The 20,079-nt window shown below is 47.2% G+C and overlaps 1 protein-coding gene across 5 annotated transcripts in view; it reads left to right on the top strand.

The window, feature by feature from the left end:
- The window catches only part of ACACB (acetyl-CoA carboxylase beta), a 123,883-nt gene that overhangs the window by 16,956 nt on the left and 86,848 nt on the right, over positions 1–20,079 (top strand). For 4 of the 5 annotated variants that reach the window (XM_055405357.2, XM_055405358.2, XM_055405356.2 and 1 more), the window contains exon 2: positions 4,427–5,082. In XM_055405357.2, coding sequence (XP_055261332.2) covers positions 4,436–5,082 — 647 coding nt within the window. In that variant the 5' untranslated portion in view covers positions 4,427–4,435. Of the gene's footprint in view, positions 1–4,426; positions 5,083–15,548; positions 15,604–20,079 lie in introns of those variants that run through there. The other variant, XM_088828270.1, reaches the window with a different exon arrangement.

Here is a 20,079-nt window from a genome sequence, read left to right as displayed (position 1 = left end):
GGGCAAGAATTGGTATCCCCATTTTACAGATGAGAAAACTGAGGCTCAGAGGAGCTTTCTCAGAGAGTTCCGTGTTTGTCTCTATGTACTTGTGAAAATTTCTCATATGGTGGCCTGTGGGTCACCCCCCTCCCACCAATCATCAAGAGTAAGAAACACGGGGATTTTCCAGTTGGTCCAGGGGCTAAGACTCTGTGCTCCTAATGCAGGGGGTCAGGGTTCGATCCCACATGCTGCATCTAAAGATCCCACATGCCACAACAGAAAAGTCCCTCGTGCCGCAACTAAGACCCAGTGCAGCCAAATTTAAAAACAAAAAAACAAATGAAAGAGTCTAGGGGAAGACTCTGAGGTTTTTTGTGCAGGCAACCGCTGCAAGGTAGGTTTGGGATGTTAGGTCCACTGGCCCCTACCAGAATAACAGCAGATCTTAAAGGGAGGAAGGAGGCCGAAGTGGGGAGAATTGCTGATCCCTTCCATTCACGAGAGCACCCAGTTTAGAGCTTGGCTGCTTTACCCACCAACCCTCAGTTGCTTACCATGTAGGTTTCTTGCCATCTCACCCGTCTTCTCATCCACTTGACCCCTCTCCACACACCACCTCTCCGTCCTTCTACCTGCAGCCCCCATCAGCCATCCATTCACCCAGCCAGCAAGTTATCAGGGTGCTCGTGTCATGTAAAACCAGGGAGTGACTGGTTTTCCAGTGGGAATCAACGTGAAGACTGTATCCTCAGGGTTCCGAAACCTCGAACCATTGCAGCACGTTTTTGCTCTTTTATTTTCTCAGCAATAACTCAAGTGTTTTTCTATTTAGAGTAGTGGGCAGCTCAGCATTTCCATTTAATGCACTTCCAGGTTCTTATTTCTCAGAATCCCCAACACGTACATTTATTTCTAAAAATATTTATGTGTCCGGCTGTGGCACGTGCACTTTTGGTTGTGGCAGTTGTTCCCTGACCAGGGGTCAAACCCTGGCCCCCTGCATGGGGAGCATGGAGTCTTAACCACTGGACCCCCAGGGAAGTCCCACCAATGTGTCCATTTAAACTGTACCTAAAATCAGCCACATTTGTATAAGGCCTTCCGCTTGGCACTCTTCTTCAGAACTGCTATGGAGACACCAGCTGGTGTGTTCCTGAATGCAGCTGCAGAAATGACATCTGAAAAATCAAAATTGCAGCCTGCTTCAAGCCATCTCTCCCAGACCCATATGGTGAAGAGACTCTTGCCTTTCCCTTCTCCAGGGGATCTTCCCAAAAGTGAAGTGAAGTGAAAGTCGCTCAGGCGTGTCCGACTCTTTGTGGCTCCATAGGCAACCCACTCCAGTACTCTTTCCTGGAAAATCCCATGGGTGGAAGAGCCTGGTAGGCTGCAGTCCACGGGGTCACGAAGAGTCGGACACAACTGAGAGACTTCATTTTCACTTTTCACTTTCATGCATTGGAGAAGGCAATGGCAACCCACTCCAGTGTTCTTGCCTGGAGAATTCCAGGGACAGGGGAGCCTGGTGGGCTGCCATCTATGGGGTTGCACAGAGTCAGACATGACTGAAGTGACTTAGCAGCAGCAGCAGACTATACAGTTCATGGAATTCTCCAGGCCAGAATACCGGAGTGGGTAGCTTTTCCCTTCTCTAGGGGATCTTCCCAACCCAGGGATCGAAACCAGGTCTCCCACATTGCAGGCAGATTCTTCACCATCTGAGCCACCAGGGAAGCCTGATATTTGTCAAATATCAACTGGTCGTAGATGTATGGATTTACTTTTGGACCCTCAATTCTCTTCCATTTGTCTATATGTCTCTTTATTCTCATACCACACTGCAGTTTTGTGATAAGTTTCAAAATTGGCCAGTGTGAGACCTCCAACATTGTTTTGCTTTCTTAAGATTGTTTTGGCTCTTCGGGGCCCTTTGCCATTCTGCAGATTGAATCTGCAGATTGCTTTGGGTAGTGTGGTCATCTTAACAAAAGTAAGTCTTCCAACCCATGAGCATGGGATGTCTTGCCATTTATTTAGGTCTTCTTTAATTTCTTTCAGCAATGTTTCTTAGTTTTCAGTCTATAGATCTTTCACCATTGTGATTAAATTTATTCCTAGGTATTTTAATTCTTTGGAATGTTATTTTGTAAATGGAGCTATTTTCTTAATTCCCTTTTCAGACTGTTCACTGTTGGTGTATGGAAACGAAACTGATTTTTGTGTATTGATCTCATATCCAACAATCACTTAATTTACTACCTTTATTAGCATTTCTTGGTAGTTCTTTAGGATTTTCTGTTTATAGGCTCATGTCATCTGTGGACAAAGGTGATTTTATGTCTTCCTTTTCAATTTGGATGCTTTTATTTCTTTTTCCTGTTTAGCTGCTCTGGCTAGAACTTTCAGTAGGATGTTGAATAGCAGTGGTGAAAGTAAACATCCTTGTCTCGTTCCAGATCTTAGGGGAAAGCTTACCATCTTTCAACATTGAATACATATTTGCTGTACTTTTTTCATCAATATGCCTTACTCTGTTGAAGTTCTTTTCTATTCCTGCTTTTCTGAATGTTGTTATCATTAAAGGGTGTTGGATCTTTTTTTTGGCCATGCCATTTGGCTTCTGGGATCTTAGTTCCCCCGACCCGGGCCCTTGGCAGTGAAAGCTGGAAGTCCTAACCACCGGGAATTCCCAATGGTGTTGGATTTTTCTGTGTTCATTGAGAAGATCATTTTTTTTTCCCTTTGTTCTATTAAAGTGGTTTGTTACATTGATTAACATTGAACAACCCTTAGCTGACTTCTTTAAAAGGAAACTTGAGCAAATGAAAAGAAAAACATCTTCTGACCCTGTGTGTTACCTAGAAAATAACCCAAACCACATTTCAGCAAGTCCTGATGATTCTAGAAGCTGACAATCCCTTTCATCTACAAACTGGAATATAATATAAAGTCTTAAAAAAAAAATACGTATCCGTTTTTGGCCGTCTGGGTCTTCGTTGCTGCCCGAGGACTTTCTCTAGTTGCCCAATCTGGGGGCTATTCTTTAATTGCAGTGCCCTGGGCTTCTCATTGCAGCGACTTCCCTTGCTGTGGAACATGGGTTCTAGGGCGCATGGGCTTCAGTATTTGTGTGCATGGGCTCCGTTGCTCCTCAGCATGTAGGATCTTCCCGGACTGGGGACGGAACCTGTGTCTCCTGCATTAGGTGGATTCTTTACCACTGAGCCACCAGGGAAGCCCGTGAAGTCTTTTTCTTTTTAAGCGCTTATTTATTTGGCTCGCTAGCTCTTGTTGCAGCTGTGGGACCTTCCTCGCAGCAGTGGGCTTTTACCCAGTTGTGGCTTGTGGCCTCGGTATTTGTGGCATGCGTGCTCAGTCGCCCACATGCTTAGAGGCATTGGGATTTTAGTGTCTCAACCAGGGACCGGAAGGCACATTCTCAAGTACTGGACCACCAAGAAAGTCCCTTTTTTTTTGTTGTTAAAGAAAAGCTTTATCGAGGTATAATTCATATACCATACGACTCACTCACTTAAAGTGCACAATTCTACAGTGTTCAGTCTATTCACAGAGTTGTGAAACCATCACCACAATCAGTTTTGGAACATTTTCATCACTCCAATCAGAAACCCTATACCCATTAACCTTCATCCCCACCCCATCAGCCCCAGGCAACTGCTAATCTTTCCATATCTATCAATTCTGCTTAATCCAGGTGTATGATCTACGCAATACGGAATCATACAATATGTGGTCTGTTGGAACTGGTTTTCTTCACTTAGTGTGAAGTTCATTCCTTTTAGTGGCTGAACAATATTTAATTGTATGGACAGACCACATCTTGTCTGTGCTTTTATTAGTGGGCACTTGGGATGTTTCCGCTTTGGGGATATTATGAATAATGATGCTATCAGTGAAAAGTGAAAGTGTTACTCGCTCAGCTGTGTCCGCCTCTTTGTGACCCCATGGATTTTAGCCCACCAGGCTCCTCTGTCCGTGGGATTCTCCAGGCAAGAATACTGGAGTGGGTGGCCATTCCCTTTTCCAGGGGATCTTCCTGACTCAGGGATCGAACCCAGGTCGCTTGCATTGCAGGCAGATTCTTTACCACCTGAGCCACTAGAGAAGCCCAGTGATGCTGTAAGTCTTTTAATGTACCTAATCTCATTGAGTTCTCTCTCACATGCATTTTCATGATTTATGGTAAGCATGTCTTAGTGTCTCAAAATTAGAAGTTAAGAAACATGCCGCAGACCCCAGAGCTCATGATGTGCAGGGCTGGGGAAGGAGAGCCCCTTCTCCGCTCCCTGTCTAGTGCTTCTCCCTTCTAGCTCTCTCTGCCGAATGCAGCACCCCAACTGACTTTTGCCACCTGCTCCTTTAAGAAGCCAGGTAACACGATTACATAGATCCTAAAATGGCTCTCTTGTTCTCCTTACAGATTTTCTGAATGATCCTGCTTCTTTTTCTATCTTGTCTGATTTTCTCCTGCCTGACCTTTTCCCGATTAAAAAGCTGGGGGAAAATGTCAGACTCCAAGCAAGTCACCAAGAGTAAACGGAAAGTGAGCTTCACCCCGAGTCAGGAGCTGATTCCAGCCTCAGATGGCTCCCAGGACCCACCGCAGGAAGACTCCAACAGCAGCCCTCTGCCAGAGACCCCTAGCCAGGCTGAGCCGGCCTCCTACAAAGGACCCCAAGACACCTGTCAGCAGAGGACCTCCCGATCACCCCTACCACAGAATCCCCAAGGAAACCCCCTCTTGTCTGATGACACCTCCCCAGCGTGCCAAGCCAACAGGTCAGGGACTGAAGGCCCGGAGATCCCAGATAACAATGACCTGTCTGCTCCAGCCAGGCCCCAGGGCCAGCGAGCCAGAACCCTCTCCAGAGAAGACAGGAAGCAGGCACACATCAAGAGACAGCTGATGACCAACTTCATCCTGGGCTCTTTTGATGACAACTCCTCTGATGAAGACGCCGGTGCTGGCCTGTTCCGACAGTCTTCCCGGAAGGGCAGCCGGGCCAGCCTGGGGACCCTGTCCCTGGAGACTGCTCAGGCTGCAGGCGAGAGTGAGACCTCTGCCCCTGTTATAAGGTAACGCACACTTTGTCCCCGTAACCAGGAGGTGCAGCGTTGGGGTGGGGTCTACACCCTTCTCTGCTTAGCCAAGCAACCGGCTATGCCAGTGCTTTGAAGGTGGCTATGTGGCAAGCAGGAGACACGAGGCTCCCCCCTACCTTCCTTCCCTTCTCTCAAAATCATTTGAGTATCTCTTGTGAGTATAGGGCTCCAGGCCAGGATACTGGCTTTCCAGAAGACTGTGGTCTAGTTGGGGCAGATGACCTTATATGTAACAACTAGTTATAATCTAAGCAGAAGGAAGCTCAGGTTGGCAAGAGCCAAAGCAATGATTGAAACCCCAAGGGTGGGACTGTGTCCCTACCTCCTGATGAATATTCATTTATTTGTTGATTCATCCAACAGATAATTAACAGCTGTAAAACATGTCTTCCTCCAGTGATGAAAGCAGAAACTCAAGGGAATTCCCTGGCAGTGCAGTGGTTAGGACTTGGTGCTCTCACTGCCCTGGGTATGGGTTCAATCCCTGGTCAGGGAACTAAGATCCCACGTCCAAAAAAAGAAAAAGCAGAAATTCAAATACTATTGTTGTAGCCACGCATTCCGGGAAACAAACTCATTCAGAAGGACAATGCAGGTAGTGAAGTGCAGTTTATTACACCGGCGGGCCCAAGGCAGAGTCTCCTCTTAGCCAAGGACCCCGACCAACATTTGTGAAAATCTTTTATACCCCATGTGTACGTGTCTGAACCCACCACTCCAAATTCCTTGAGACTTACATAAACCAAGGAAGATACAACCCCATTAACCCCATCATTTACATGCTATGTGCTTATGTGCTCAAGCAGTCAATTAGCCAATAATCAATAAGCCCGAGGTTGCACTTCGATAGATACAGAAAAATTTATGGCCTGTCTGGAGGAAGGGGTGATTAGTGTATGTTTTCTCTTAGGCAATGAGTAACCTAGATACGATCTTCGAGATTCCCCTGTCTGGAGGGGGTCTTATCCTTCTGTTGTCGTTTTCATAGGCACTAGACACAGAGTTCAGAGTCCATTGGAAAGGTGGCTGAGCATGATCAGCATGAACAGGCCTAAGATGGAGTCCAGGCCCTATGAATTCCTTCTTCACTATAACCACATCCATCAAGTTGATTGTTGAAAACAAATACCTATAGGTCCATCCCAGGCGGGACTGTCCCAGGGGTGTAGCCAGTGACTTTGTTTTTTTTTCCCCCCAGTTATTTTTGTTTGCTTGCTTTTTATAGTGAAGTAGTGAAACTACTATTGATTTATTTGGCTGCATCAGGTCTTCATTGTGGCATGCAGAATCTTTTGTTGCTGCACAGACACTCTGGCTGTGGCTCGTGAACTTAGTTGTTTAGAGGCATGTGGATCTTAGTTACCTGACCAGGGATCGAACCCACATCCCCTACATTGCAAGGAGGTTTCCCAACCACTGGACCACCAGGGAAGTCCCACTGGCTTTGTTTTTGTTGTTACTGTTATTGGACTTTGCCACCTCCCCTCCCAAATTACGAATGGAATACAATAATTGCAGGTAGAAAACATGGGAAACGCGGTGAGCAGAGAGTAGGAAACAGCCTCCACCAACCATGACTCCGACAGCCTGAAAGAACCTCTGCTGTGCTCTAGTGTTGCAGCCATGCGTTCCGGGAGACAAACTCACTCAGAAGGATGATGCAGACAGTGGAGTACAGCTTATTACACCAGCGGGGCCAGGGCAGAGTCTCCTCTTAGCCAAGGACCCCCACCAGTTTTTGTGAAAACCTTATATACCCTAAGTGAACGTGCACAAACCCACCTCCCCAAATTCCCTGACAATCAAAGTTAACCCGTGATTCATATGCCTTAAGCCTAGGTAGTTAACAGTGGACAGTTATTAGTAGGCCTGTGGTCACACCCCAAGAACATAATAGAATGTATGATTCTATTCGGTTACACAGATAATTAGGGTATTCTTTTAGTGATGGAGAGCCCTGTAGCACTTCCTTCCAGGGGCCTGGTTTTCCAGTTGGTATGTCGTTCCCATAGATACTGGGCTGCTGCTACTGCTGCTGCTGCTGCGTCACTTTAGTTGTGTCCGACTCTGTGCAACCCCATGGATAGCAGCCCACCAGGCTCCCCCGTCCCTGGGATTCTCCAGGCAAGAACACTGGAGTGGGTTGCCATTTCCTTCTCCAATGCATGAAAGTGAAAGTGAAATTGAAGTCGCTCAGTCGTGTCCGACTCGTAGCGACCCCATGGACTGCAGCCTACCAGGCTCTTCCACCCATGGGATTTTCCAGGCAAGAGTACTGGAGTGGGGGTGCCATTGCCTTCTCTGTAGATACTGGGCATAGAGCTCAAAGTCCACAGTCCAGCCCAAAATTGAGCCCTACTTTCAAGACGGAGCCTGTTCTGTTTCCTCCTTCATTCCCCCCCCTGATGCTCTTAACTCATAGTATGAGCATCACTCATAGGGATATATTGCACCCTGGCTCTCCCACCACCAATTTGGGAGAACGACACCAACCTTTAGGTTACAAAGTTCATAATACATTGTGAAATGCAGGGTCCACAGAGTAGAACTATCAAGGCAACTATAACAGTGGTAAATATAGTTTTCCACCAAGCACCCTTCACCCGAGACAGGACCAAAGTCCAGAAAGGAATGTCTTCATTTGACATTGCTCTTACCTGGTTTTTCTCTTTTTTCATATCATCTAAAGCAGCTGATACATTGCCAGATAAATCAGAATATATACACAACATTCAACCTTAATTATAGCACAGGTCCCTCCTTGAACAACTGTAAGCATGTCCAAAACCAATCTGTTTTGAATTACCGCTTTTGTTACTTCTATGAAACTGGTGTTTACGTAATATGTAACCCGATGAGCTGAGTCTATTGACTGTAGGCCTGGCTTACACCAAGAGAGCAGGGAGAGATTATGATTGACAAGAGAAAGGAAAGTCTCTTTCTGTCGTCCCAGGAAAGAGCAGAGTGATTTAAAATCTTCTTGGTGGAGCGGTGACACCCACCGGGGAAGTCCATCCATCACAGACAGAGGCATAGCCCCACAAACCCAACAGCTGGAGGTGTTGTGAAGTCCGCGAAGGAATGTGCACGTTGATGAGGCCAAGCAGCAGGAGTTGATCATGCGGCTTCATCCTGAAGGGGCTCATCTGGGATCTTCTTTTCCTTCTTCTTCTTAGCCTCTTGAGGGTCAGCAGGGTCCCTCTGCGCAGTCCACTCAGCGTTTTCTGGGTCTGCGTGGTTTGCTCTCTTCACCCTCGTATGATGAATCCCAGGGACAATACCTGCAACTTTAACTGCAGTAGGGGTAGTTAGAATAGCAGTATAAGGGCCCTTCCACTGAGGGGCTAGTAAATCATGTTTCCAATCTTTGACCCATACTTGGTTACCAGGCGTAAACTCATGAATCTGTTCCCCAAGTGGGGAACGGCACCCTTACTTGTACAAACTTAGTTACCTGATTTATTACCTTACCCGGTTGTTCCATCTGCTGTGAAATTTCATCCCCTCTACCTGAGGCAGATTTGTTGACACCTGTTTTATTATGGGAGGGGGCCTCCCATCCACAATTTCGTACAGAGAATAGCCATGGGACCGTGGGGTCATCCTGAGTCTGAGCAGAGCCGTCAGAAGCAAGTCCACCCAGGGGCAGTCAGTCTCTATGATCCACTTGGAGAGTCTCTTTAAGTGTCCGGTTGGTTCGTTCCACCATCCCAGAACTCTGGGGCCTGTATGCAGTGTGCAGTTTCCATTTTATGTTTAAAATTTTGCTTACTTCTTTTTTTTTTTGTAATTAATTTATTTTTTATTGGAGGCAAATTATTTTACAATATTATATTGGTTGGTTTTGCCATACATTGACATGAATTCACCCTGGGTTTACATAAGTTCCCCCTCCTGAACCCTCCTCCCACCTCCCTCCTCCCTTTATCCTCCCTCTGGGTCATCCCCGCATGCCAGCCCTGAGCATCCTATAACATGCATTGACCCTGAACTAGTGATTCGTTTCACATATGACAACATACGTGTTTCAATGCCATTCTCCCAAATCATCCCACCTTCACCCTCTCCCACAGAGTCCCAAAGACTGATCTATACAGGGTTATCATTTGCATCTTTCTAAATTCCATATATATGCGTTAGTATGCTGTATTGGTGTTTTTCTTTCTGGCTTAGTTCACTCTGTATAATAGGCTCCAGTTTCATCCACCTCATTAGAACTGATTCAAATGTATTCTTTTTAATGGCTGAATAACACTCCATTGTGTATATGTACCAAAGCTTTCTTATCCATTCGTCTGCAGATGGACATCTAGGTTACTTCTTGTACTAAATCAGCTACGAAAGCCGGACCATTATCTGATCCAGTGCTGGTAGGAAATCCAAATCTGGGAACTATCTCCCTAAGCAGGCACTGGGCTACTTCTGATGCTCTTTCAGTCTGGGTAGGAAAAAATCCTACCCATTCCGAGAACGTACATACCATAACCAGCAGGTAACAGTAGTGTTGGTGAGGTTTCATTTCAGAAGTCCACTTCCGGTTGTTCAAAGGGCAGCGTGCCTTTCAGCTGAATCCCCGGAGGTTTTTGTCCATGCTGAGAGGCAGCATTAACCTGTGAGCAGGCAGTGCAGTTCTGAGATTCTGTCCTGCTCAGGGAAGAGACGCGGGGAACCAAGAAATATTTTCGAATTAGCTCTTACAGTTTATCATGGCCTAGGTGGGTTGCTTGGTATGTTTGGCTTACCAGAGTGGGTATCAGCTCCTCCAGTACCAATAATTTGCCACTTAGCAATTCCCACCATCCCTTTTCAGTCTTGATAGCCCCTTCCACTTTGGCTAGTTGGTTTTAGGCTTCAGTGTATTTTGGAGGGTCCAGAGTTAGCTCAGGCAGCTCCGCCAATACGAGAGTTTTAATAGGGACCTCACCTGTCACCCGCAAGCACTCGGCTGCTTGTTTAGTGGTCTTTTCTGCCAGTCTATTTCCCTGAGCCTGGGGGGTATCACTTTTTGATGTCCTCAGCGGTGTGTGACTGCAATACTTTCTGTTCCCAGACAGCATCTAATAGGGTCAGAATTTCTTCCTTATTTTTGATATTCTTTTCCATTGCTGCTGCTGCTGCTAAGTCACTTCAGTCGTGTCCGACTCTGTGCGACCCCATAGACGGAAGCCCACCAGGCTCCCCCGTCCCTGGGATTCTCCAGGCAAGAACACTGGAGTGGGTTGCCATTTCCTTCTCCAATGTGTGAAAGTGGAAAGTGAAAAGTGAAAGTGAAGTCGCTCAGTCGTGTCCGACCCTTAGCGACCCCACAGACTGCAGCCTACCAGGCTCCTCCATCCATGGGATTTTCTAGGCAATAGTACTGGAGTGGCTTGCCATTGCCTTCTCCGTCTTTTCCATTAGCTGTCTGCTTATACAGAGCCCTATGTACATGTAGTGTGGCAAAAGCATACCTGGAGTCTGTGTAAATGTTTGTCTTCTTACCTTCTGAAAGCTGGAGGGCCCGGATTAGAGCTCATCTTTTGACCGTTGAGCAGACCAGTGTGGTAGCAGAAAGCCAGCCTCAGCGATGGTTTCTTCCCTGACCACTGCATATCCCGACAGTCACTGTCCTTGTCTCACCAGGCTGGTGCCGGTGGTGTACAGGACCAAATCTGGGTCTGGGATTGGCTGGTCTCTCAAGGCAGGTCTCCTGGCACATTTCCTTGCAATCATGTGAGGGCCCACCTTCTCCCACAGGAAGGAGAGTGGCTGGATTCAGGGCCTGACAAGGCTCAGTAGTATCATGGGGGTTCTCACATAACAATCCCTAGTATTGAGTAATCCGGGATGTCAACAGCCATTTATGGGGGTCCCCTCGCAGGAGAGTGTTGACCTCATGCGGGACTTTACGATCGAATCTTGGCCCAAAGTCAAGCTTGGTTGCCTCCAGGACCAGTAAGACAAGCACAGCAACTGCCTGTAAGCATCCCGGCCACCCTGTGGCAACACTGTCCAGCCATTTCAGGAGATAAGCCATGGGTCCATCTCGTGTCCCCACAGTCTGGGACAACACTCCCATAGACACCTTGTCCTTTTCAGTCACGTAAAGACCTGGAATCAAGATTGCCGGGAGAAATATCAGTAACCTCAGATATGCAGATGACACCACCCTTATGGCAGAAAGTGAAGAGGAACTCACTAGTTCAACATTTAGAAAACGAAGATCATGGCATCTGGTCCCATCACTTCTTGGGAAATAGATGGGGAAACAGTGGAAACCGTGTCAGACTTTATTTTTTTGGGCTCCAAAATCACTGCGGATGCTGATTGCAGCCATGAAATTAAAAGATGCTTACTCCTTGGAAGGAAAGTTATGACCAGCCTAGATAGCATATTAAAAAGCAGAGACATTACTTTGCAAACCAAGGTCCGTCTAGTCAAGGCTATGGTTTTTCCAGTGGTCATGTATGGATGTGAGAGTTGGACTGTGAAGAAAGCTGATCGCCGAAGAATTGATGCTTTTGAACTGTGGTGCTGGAGAAGACTCTTGAGAGTCCCTTGGACTGCGAGGAGATCCAGCCAGTCCATTCTAGAGGAGATCAATCCTGGGTGTTCATTGGAAGGACTTATGCTAAAGCTGAAACTCCAATACTTTGGCCACCTCATGCGACGAGTTGACTCACTGGAAAAGACTCTGATGCTGGGAGGGATTGGGGGCAGGAGGAGACAGGGACGACAGAGAATGAGGTGGCTGGATGGCATCACCGACTCGACGGACATGGGTTTGAGTGAACTCCGGGAGTTGGTGATGGACAGGGAGGCCTGGCGTGCTGTGGTTCATGGGGTCGCTAAGAGTCGGACACGACTGAGCGACTGAACTGAACTGAACTGAATTGAAAGAAGAAACAGCTAAGCAAGGTGTGGCAGGCCCAAGGCGGGTGCTGACATAATTGTACCGGGTTTGAGTTCTATTACCAGAACTTGTTTTGTAAGCCGGCGGGGTGGGGTGGGGCATGTTGTCTTCCGCCCAGACCTCAGGGAATTGTTGAGTAACTCTCTGTCTCCACTGTTTAGCCTGTCCGGTTTCCCTTCCGGGAGATCATGCAACCTCCATTCATCTTGAGGGGTTACCGAGAAGAAGAGTAAATAGGTAGTTGAGCCCTCTTGAAGAGCGGGTCTTTTGTTGGGGAAAGGTCACTTGTGCCCCCAGTTTAGACAGCAAGTCTCTTCCCAACAAAGGTACTAGGCATTCAGGGATGTTTAAAAATTCATGAGTCACTTGGTGTCCCCCCATCTGACATTTTTGGGGTAGGCTTGAGACACAAAGGCTGCATTTAGTCACCATCTGAGACCCAGCAGCCTCTGGATCTATTGGCGTATAAAGTCTATAGGCCCCGCACAGTCTTTCATAGAACTCAGAGGGTGATTCGCTTTCCCTTAGAATCACTTTGGAGGGTTTTGCGATACTCACAGGTTCCTGGGCCCCGCCTTGAGGCCTTGTAAAATAGCCGCCCGACATCTCTCCAGGGGGCCCCTCCCTTCCTGTGTTGCAGTCCCCACTGGGCCTCTCATCGGGGGTGGCGAGTTCTGCCCCCCGCTGCGGGTTTGCAGTCCCCTCAGGGGTCATTTCTCTCAACCATTTTCTGGCCTCAGTTAGGATCCTGTGTCTGTCCTCAGTGCTGAAAAGGGAGACTAGTAGTTGCATTATGTCATTCCATGCAGGGCGGTGGGTTCAAAAAATGGTCTCCATCAGCCTAATCTGGTAATAATAGGCTATGGGGGCACTGATGGTGGTAGCCGTCTGTCCCTGAACCGGAGGCTGCTGTAACTCTCTGAGGGCATTTGTAGCAGGGGCCCCTTCCTCTGGCTCCTTAGCGGAGCGCAGCCTCTGATGCTGGTGTCTCCTTTCCCCTTCCTGTCAGTACTCATCGGGAGAGGAGAGTCGGGTATAGCTTGGGCGGTTCAGCTGGAGCCGGATCCTGGAAGTGTTGGCCAGAGGCTTCTACCACCTGGATCGGAGCCCACCGAGGTGGCGGCTCTACGACCTCTGGGAGAGCTGGCAGAGGAGCAGCGGCTGCTGCAGGAACTTCACCTGGCCCTGGATCGGGCATTAAGGCAGCCTCCACTCCTGGTGGAGCACTGGGTGGCGGGTGCGTCATCATCCAATATCGGGGAGGGGCAGGTCATCCAAATCCAAATCCTGCCAGATCCCAGACGGAGAAGGGGGATCGGGGAGCCACAGGTCTTCACCCGCCAGTCAGCATGGCCGAACCAGAACACCAGGTGGTCCAAGACTGTTTCTCCCTTAAAGTGTTCTGCCTTGGTGGGCTTGATCAGGTGCGGATGAAAACACAGATGGGTTAAATATCCCACATCCCAGGCCATCTCCGGAAAAGCCAATTCACACTCTCTTATGTATCCCCCTTCTTCTAGCCTGACAATTCCCAGGGGGTCAAGAATTTCACAGCAGATGGGACACCTCCTGGGGAAGGGTAGAATACGAGCACACAAGGACCAAGTTTCTTCTCCTAAAATTCCCCTGGCGATCGCTTGGTAATAATTTTCCCCGAGACAGCGTGGACACACCTCCTAAACGACCTTCACAAATTTCCTTCCTAAGCCCTAGCACGCTCGTCGACCTGTAGGTGATCAGGCCCCCTCTTCCACCCTGCCGGGTGGGTTCCTCCTCACCTGAGCGCTCAGTTCCCCTGCCGCCGTCCACCACCTGCTAACGTGAGAGGTCCGGGCGTTGAGAAGCAGAATCCTTCCAGAAGGGTGGGGTGCCTTCCCCCCTCTAGAAGATTCAAGCCACAAGGCCTCGGAGTAGCCCCAAATGGGACTTGTCTCCTCAAAGTGAGGCGGTTCCTGGCCAATGCACCAAATGTGGTAGCCACGTGTTCCAGGAAACAAACTCACTCAGAAGGACAATGCAGATAGTGGAGTGCAGTTTATTACACCGGTGGGTCCAAGGCAGAGTCTCCTCTTAGCCAAGGACCCCGACCAGTTTTTGTGAAAACCTTATACCCTAAGTGTATAAGGGTTCCTGAAGCTAGTCTGAACACAGGAAAAAGAAAGATGCAATCCAAGTTAACCCGTGATTCATATGCCTTAAGCCTAGGTAGTTAACAGTGGACAGTTATCAATAGGCCTGTGGTCATACTCCAATAAGCATAATAGAATGTACAATTCTATGCGGTTACACAGAAAATTAGGGTATTCTTTCAGCGGTGGAGAGCCCTGGGGCTCTTCCTGCATAGATATTGGGCATAGAGCTCAAAGTCCACAGTCCGGCCCAAGATGGAGTCCTGCTTTCAAGATAGAGCCTGTTCTGTTTCCTCCTTCACTTTTAAGCACATCGTGTGTGTACACTGTCAAAATGAGGGCAACCTGGATGAGGAGATGGACGCCCTCTTCCATAGGCCCCATGTTCCTGGTGAGCTTAACTTTTAACCCTGGTTACTGGAAGTGAGAAAGAAAATATTCCCTAACTGATCATCTTTAGGGGAAGGCAGTTTTGAGTTTCTGGAAGGGTTAAAGGAACAGCCAGACTTCAGAACTGAGCTCCACTCTGGTTCTGCCACCCTCCACTGCGTGACCTTGGATGGGGCATGCCACCTGTCCTGGCCCCAGTGCTGTGTCTGTAAAATTAAACGGGATTGCCGGGGTCCAGCCTTGGCAAGAGTCCAGGGATACCCTCAGGATGAGCGGTGTCGGCGAGAAAAGAAAGGGAAAAAAAAGGCGAGGCGAGTCTTGGTAGAGTGCAGAATCAAGACTGCTTTATTTTTCTACATCAGTGCTTATATACCCTAAAACCAGCAATACTAAAAAGGGAGAAGGGATCGTCTTGATAAAATGGTGCCAGGAATGCCGTCATAGACCATCTTCTAGAACAGTCAGTACCTTTATGCGTAACTCTTAAACAATGGGGTCTTAAGACATCAAGGCCACAAGGCATGAGAAATGGCTTTATTTGTGTATCAGTTAGTCAACTAAAAATTATTAGCAAGCCTTATCTTGGGAGCCTCAGTTCTGGGCAGACTTTGTGACTCCCTAGGTAGTGTGGTCGGAGAAGGCAATGGCAAGCCACTCCAGTACTCTTGCCTAGAAAATCCCATGGATGGAGGAGCCTGGTGGGCTGCAGTCCGTGGGGTCGCTAAGGGTCGGACACGACTGAGCGACTTCACTTTCACTTTTCACTTTCACACATTGGAGAAGGAAAGGGCAACCCACTCCAGTGTTCTTGCCTGGAGAATCCCAGGGACGGGGGAGCCTGGTGGGCTTCCGTCTATGGGGTCACGCAGAGTCGGACACGACTGAAGTGACTCAGCAGCAGCAGCAGCAGGTAGTGTGGTATCTGTTTTTGGGCTCTACCCCCATACATCTGCAGAGACAATTTTTTACACTAATACTATATGCTTATTCATTTTGTTTTCAACCTTTATCTCTGTGTTTTCTTCTAGTGTACTCCCAGGCATACCATGGACAGGGGGCAGGGAGACATATCAGCAAGCACTGGTATGTGACCTTGAGGGCCAAGAGTCTCATGAGCTCCCTCCAGATCTCACTCTAAGGGGCCCTTCTAAACTCTTGAAAGGCTTTGTATCTGTTTTGCTTGTGGAGTGTTTAGGCCTATTGTTAGCAGCTTAGTTTTATGCCGGGGTGCTTTGTGCAGTCTTGAGCATTCCAAATTCTAAAATGACATTTATAATCCCAACAGGGCCAGAAGGGGTAGGATGTTCTGTGTAATAATATTTTCTTCATTCCTGGCCTGTTTATAGGGCCCACACACCCTCAGGGAGTATTGCTGCCATGCAAAGCCTTCAAGGGGGATATTTGAACAGGAGTCAGAATTCTTAGAAAGCACAGAGGACTATCAAGCATCAGAAAAAGAAGAGACAGAGGCCCGGGAATAGATGATGGGGCAGCCCCAAGAAATCCCCGGAGGTCTGGACGGCCTTACGTGCCAGCTCCTCAAGCCAAGACCTTGTCATGGGCGGCGTCTCTCTTGCCGGCTCCCGACACGGGATAATGTTTATAAAGTATGCAGAGTCTGGTATACAGTAGGTGTTTAATAAGAAGTAGGCTCCCCAGCCCCTTTCCCACCCACTTCATCCAGCACTCAAATTTATCCAGAACTTCTCTACTTCTACCTATAGTTTATGTAAATTACCCATTTATCCTTCATAAACATGGTACAATGCTGGCAATGGATCCCTATTTTACAGATGAGAAAACTGAGGCTCTGAGAGGTGAAATAAATACTACTTAGCTTTAAAAAAACAATGAACAGGGACTTCCCTGGTGGTCCGGTGGCTAAGACTCAGTGCTCTCAATGCAGGGGGTCTGGGTTCGATCCCTGGTCAGGGAACTAGATCACAAATGCCGTAACTTAAATCCAATGCAGCAAAATAAGTAAAATAAATTTAAAAAATAATAAGACCATTTGCAGCAACATGAATGGACCTAGAGATGACCATATTAAGTAAGTCAGACAGAAAACAGACGAATATCTTATGATATCACTTATATGTGGAATCTAAAAAAAAAAGGATACAAATGAACTTACAAAACAGAAACGGACTCATAGACATGGGAAACAAACTTATGGTTACCAAAAGGGATAGCAGGGAAGGATATAAGTTAGAAGTTTGAGATTAACATATATATATGTCCGCAAAGAGCTGGACACAGATGTGTATATATATACACACACACACGCAAACAGCTGGATACAGCTGAAGCAACATAGCACTCACGCACACTACATATTTAAAACAGATAAACAAGGACCTACGATAGCACAGAGAATGAAATTCAATATTTTGTAATAACCTATAAAGGAAACAAACCTGAAAAAGAATATATATGTGTATAACTGAATCACTTTTGTGTACAAAAAACTAACACAACACTGTACATCAACTGTGAAAATGTTAGCCACTCAGTCATATCCAACTCTTTGCGACCCTATGACTGTAGCCTGCCAGGCTTCTCTGTCCATGGGATTCTCCAGGCAAGAACACTGGAGTGGGTTGCCATTCCCTTCTCTAGGGGATCTTCCCAACCCAGGGGTTAAACCCAAGTCTCTTGCATGGCATGCAGATTCTTTACCATCTGAGCCATCAGGGAAATTATACCTCAGTTTTAAAAAATGTTTTAAAAAAGAGGCAGAGTACCTTTTCTAAGATCACACAGCTCAGAAGTGGCAGAGCCAGGTTTCAAGGCCAGATCTGCTAGACAGCAGGACTCAGGTTCTATTGTATCACAGTGTGTTCTCCAGTAATCTCCAATATCTTCTCCCGTCCAGACCCCGTTTTTTCCCTCATTGTGGTAAATTTCAGCAGGGATTAGGGAAAAGCAGTTTATTAAACCAAGTTACCAAAATGGATAAGCATCAGAGATTGTTAGACCTGGATGTCCAATGAGCTGGTTCTAAGGAACTTCTAAGGAGGAAGGATAGAGAGATGCATTTAGCACAATGGTTCCAGCAGGAAATAAGATAGAAAATCCTAGCAGGGAGATTGGAAATGTGCAAATAAATATGTAAACTGCTAAGAAAGTTTCCAAGTATGTTCAATGCCAGGAAGGAAACAGGATACAGAATAAATACCCGTGGGGATCTATTTTAGAGAAATGTGGTCAGGTCAGGTAAGAGCTCTTGGAAGAGGCAACTTTCAAGCCAAACCAGAACAGTCCAACAGAACTTTCTGCCAAGTTGGAATGTTCCACAATGGAATATTCTAGAACTCTGCTGTTGAGTATGGCAGCCATTCATATTTGACTACTGAGCACTTGAAGTGTACCTGGTGTGACTAAAGGACTGAATTTTATTTATTTTTTTATGGCCTCATGATGCAGCTTTGGGATCTTAGTTCCCCAATCAGGGATTGAGCCTGCGCCCTGAGCACACTGGACTGTCAGGGAATTCCCAGAACTGAATTTTTAAGTTTTAATTAACTTAAATAGCCTGTGGTTGGTGGCTGTTGTTCTGGATGGCACAGACCCAGCCCTCCTGGATAAAAAGAAAACAATTGTGTGAATTCCTCCTGGGCTCCCCTCCTGTCCCTTTCCTTTTGGGTTCATCTCAGGCCAAGAGTTGGAACCTGACCTTTCCTTGGACTTGGAAACAGTTCCTCTAAGGGTTGGAATCTCATGCAACCCTTTGAAACAGAGCTGATGAGAACATTACATGATGTAGCAAAATAGTTCCTTCCTTATTATACTGTGAAGTGAAGGTGATGGGACAATCCCAGGTGTTCGTGACAATGGACCTTGGCTAAGATACTAGGTTCAAAGCCACCTCTTACTAGCATGTTACCCTAATGTTCCTACATTGGGAATGCATGTGTGGACTGAGTGGAATGGAGCAGGTTCAGGATCATAACAACTGCAGTCCTAAAATTTAAAGTTATGAAACTTAAGTTTATAAACTGGCTGTGAGTGCACTTATCAAAACCTGCCTTGCATAGATGCCCAGTTATTTTTGGCCTTCATTTATCCCACTTTGTGTGACAACTTATGCCTTCTTGTAGGCTTACCTTCCTAAAAACAATTCCCAAATTCCAAACTACACTGGGCCCAAGGGGTTTCTGGTGAGGGCTTGTGGACATGTGCGTGTGGTATGCTTAGAGTATTCACTGTAAGCACAACAAATGTTCGAGGGAATTCCCTGGCGGCCCAATGGTTAGTACTTCACTCTTTCACTGCCAAGGGTATGGGTTTGATCCCTGATTGGTGAACTAAGATCCCACAAGCCATGCGTTGTGGGGAAAAAAAAAACAAAGAAAGAAACTGCTCATTCTTAATAAGTGTGTGTGTCTGAAGAGACTAAGCAGTGTCTCTAAATAGTAATCATTGTCTTTATGTGGTACAATTATGGGTCATTTATATCTTCTGCATTTTCTAACTTTCTGCTGAAAATATTGTTATAAGACGTTTTAACAATGTTTAATCCTGGGTGTTCATTGGAAGGACTGATGCTAAAGCTGAAACTCCAATACTTTGGCCACCTCATGCGATGAGTTGACTCACTGGAAAAGACTCTGATGCTGGGAAAGGTTGGGGGCGGGAGGAGAAGGGGATGACTGAGAATGAGATGGCTGGATGGCATCACCGACTCTGTGGACATGAGTTTGAGTGAACTCCGGGAGTTGGTGATGGATAGGGAGGCGTGGCGTGCTGTGATTCATGGGGTCGCGGAGAGTCGGACACGACTGAGCGACTGAACTGAGCTGAACTGAATCACAAAACAGTATAAAAGTGATGGGGAGAAGAAAGTGGTCTTCGAACTTCCAGTGTTGATGCTTCCGCTTAACCTGGGCCCCAGGAAAGGCACCTCCATCCTCCTTCTAGCTTGTTCTTTCCATTAATGGGAAGAGTTGTGCTGTGCTGTGCTTAGTTGCTTCAGTCGTGTCCAACTCTTTGCGACCCCATGGACTGTAGCCCACCAGGCTCCTCTGTCCATGGGGATTCTCCAGGCAAGAATACTGGAGTTGCCATGCCCTCCTCCAGGGGATCTTCCCAACGCAGGGATCAAACCCAGGTCTCCTGCATTGCAGGTGGACTCTCTATCATCTGAGCCACTAGGGAAGCCCAGTGGGAAGAGTTAGGAGATAGTATTACCAGCCAGGGTTCTTGGCCTCCCTCAACCAATAGAAACTGACTAGAGGCCAGACAAGAAGTTCAGGCAAGGCTTTATTGGGGCTCAAGTGCCGCAGCTCCTGTGGGCTGCAGGAGGGAGAGAAAACAAGTAACAAATTCCTTTGTTTGCTCCCTCAGGAGGGGGCGAACTCATTCCTTATATGGGGAGAGGGGAGAGGTGTGTCCAGGGGTCAGGTTGGAGGGGTGGCTTAGGTGGTCTGCCCAACCCTCTGTGGGGTTGTGTGCAGGGGGCATGCACAATACCCTGCTTTTAATCCTGACACCCACTTTTTGCTCCCAGCTCTTCAGAAATGGCAGCTAGGTGTTTTTGTCTTTTTGTTTCTGAGGAGT

The sequence above is a fragment of the Moschus berezovskii genome, chromosome 19, assembly GCF_049115385.1.
Source record: "Moschus berezovskii isolate FMDL1 chromosome 19, NW_MosBer_1.0, whole genome shotgun sequence".
Classification (NCBI taxonomy): Eukaryota; Metazoa; Chordata; class Mammalia; order Artiodactyla; family Moschidae; genus Moschus; species Moschus berezovskii.
This window is presented reverse-complemented; position numbering and strand designations above follow the sequence as displayed.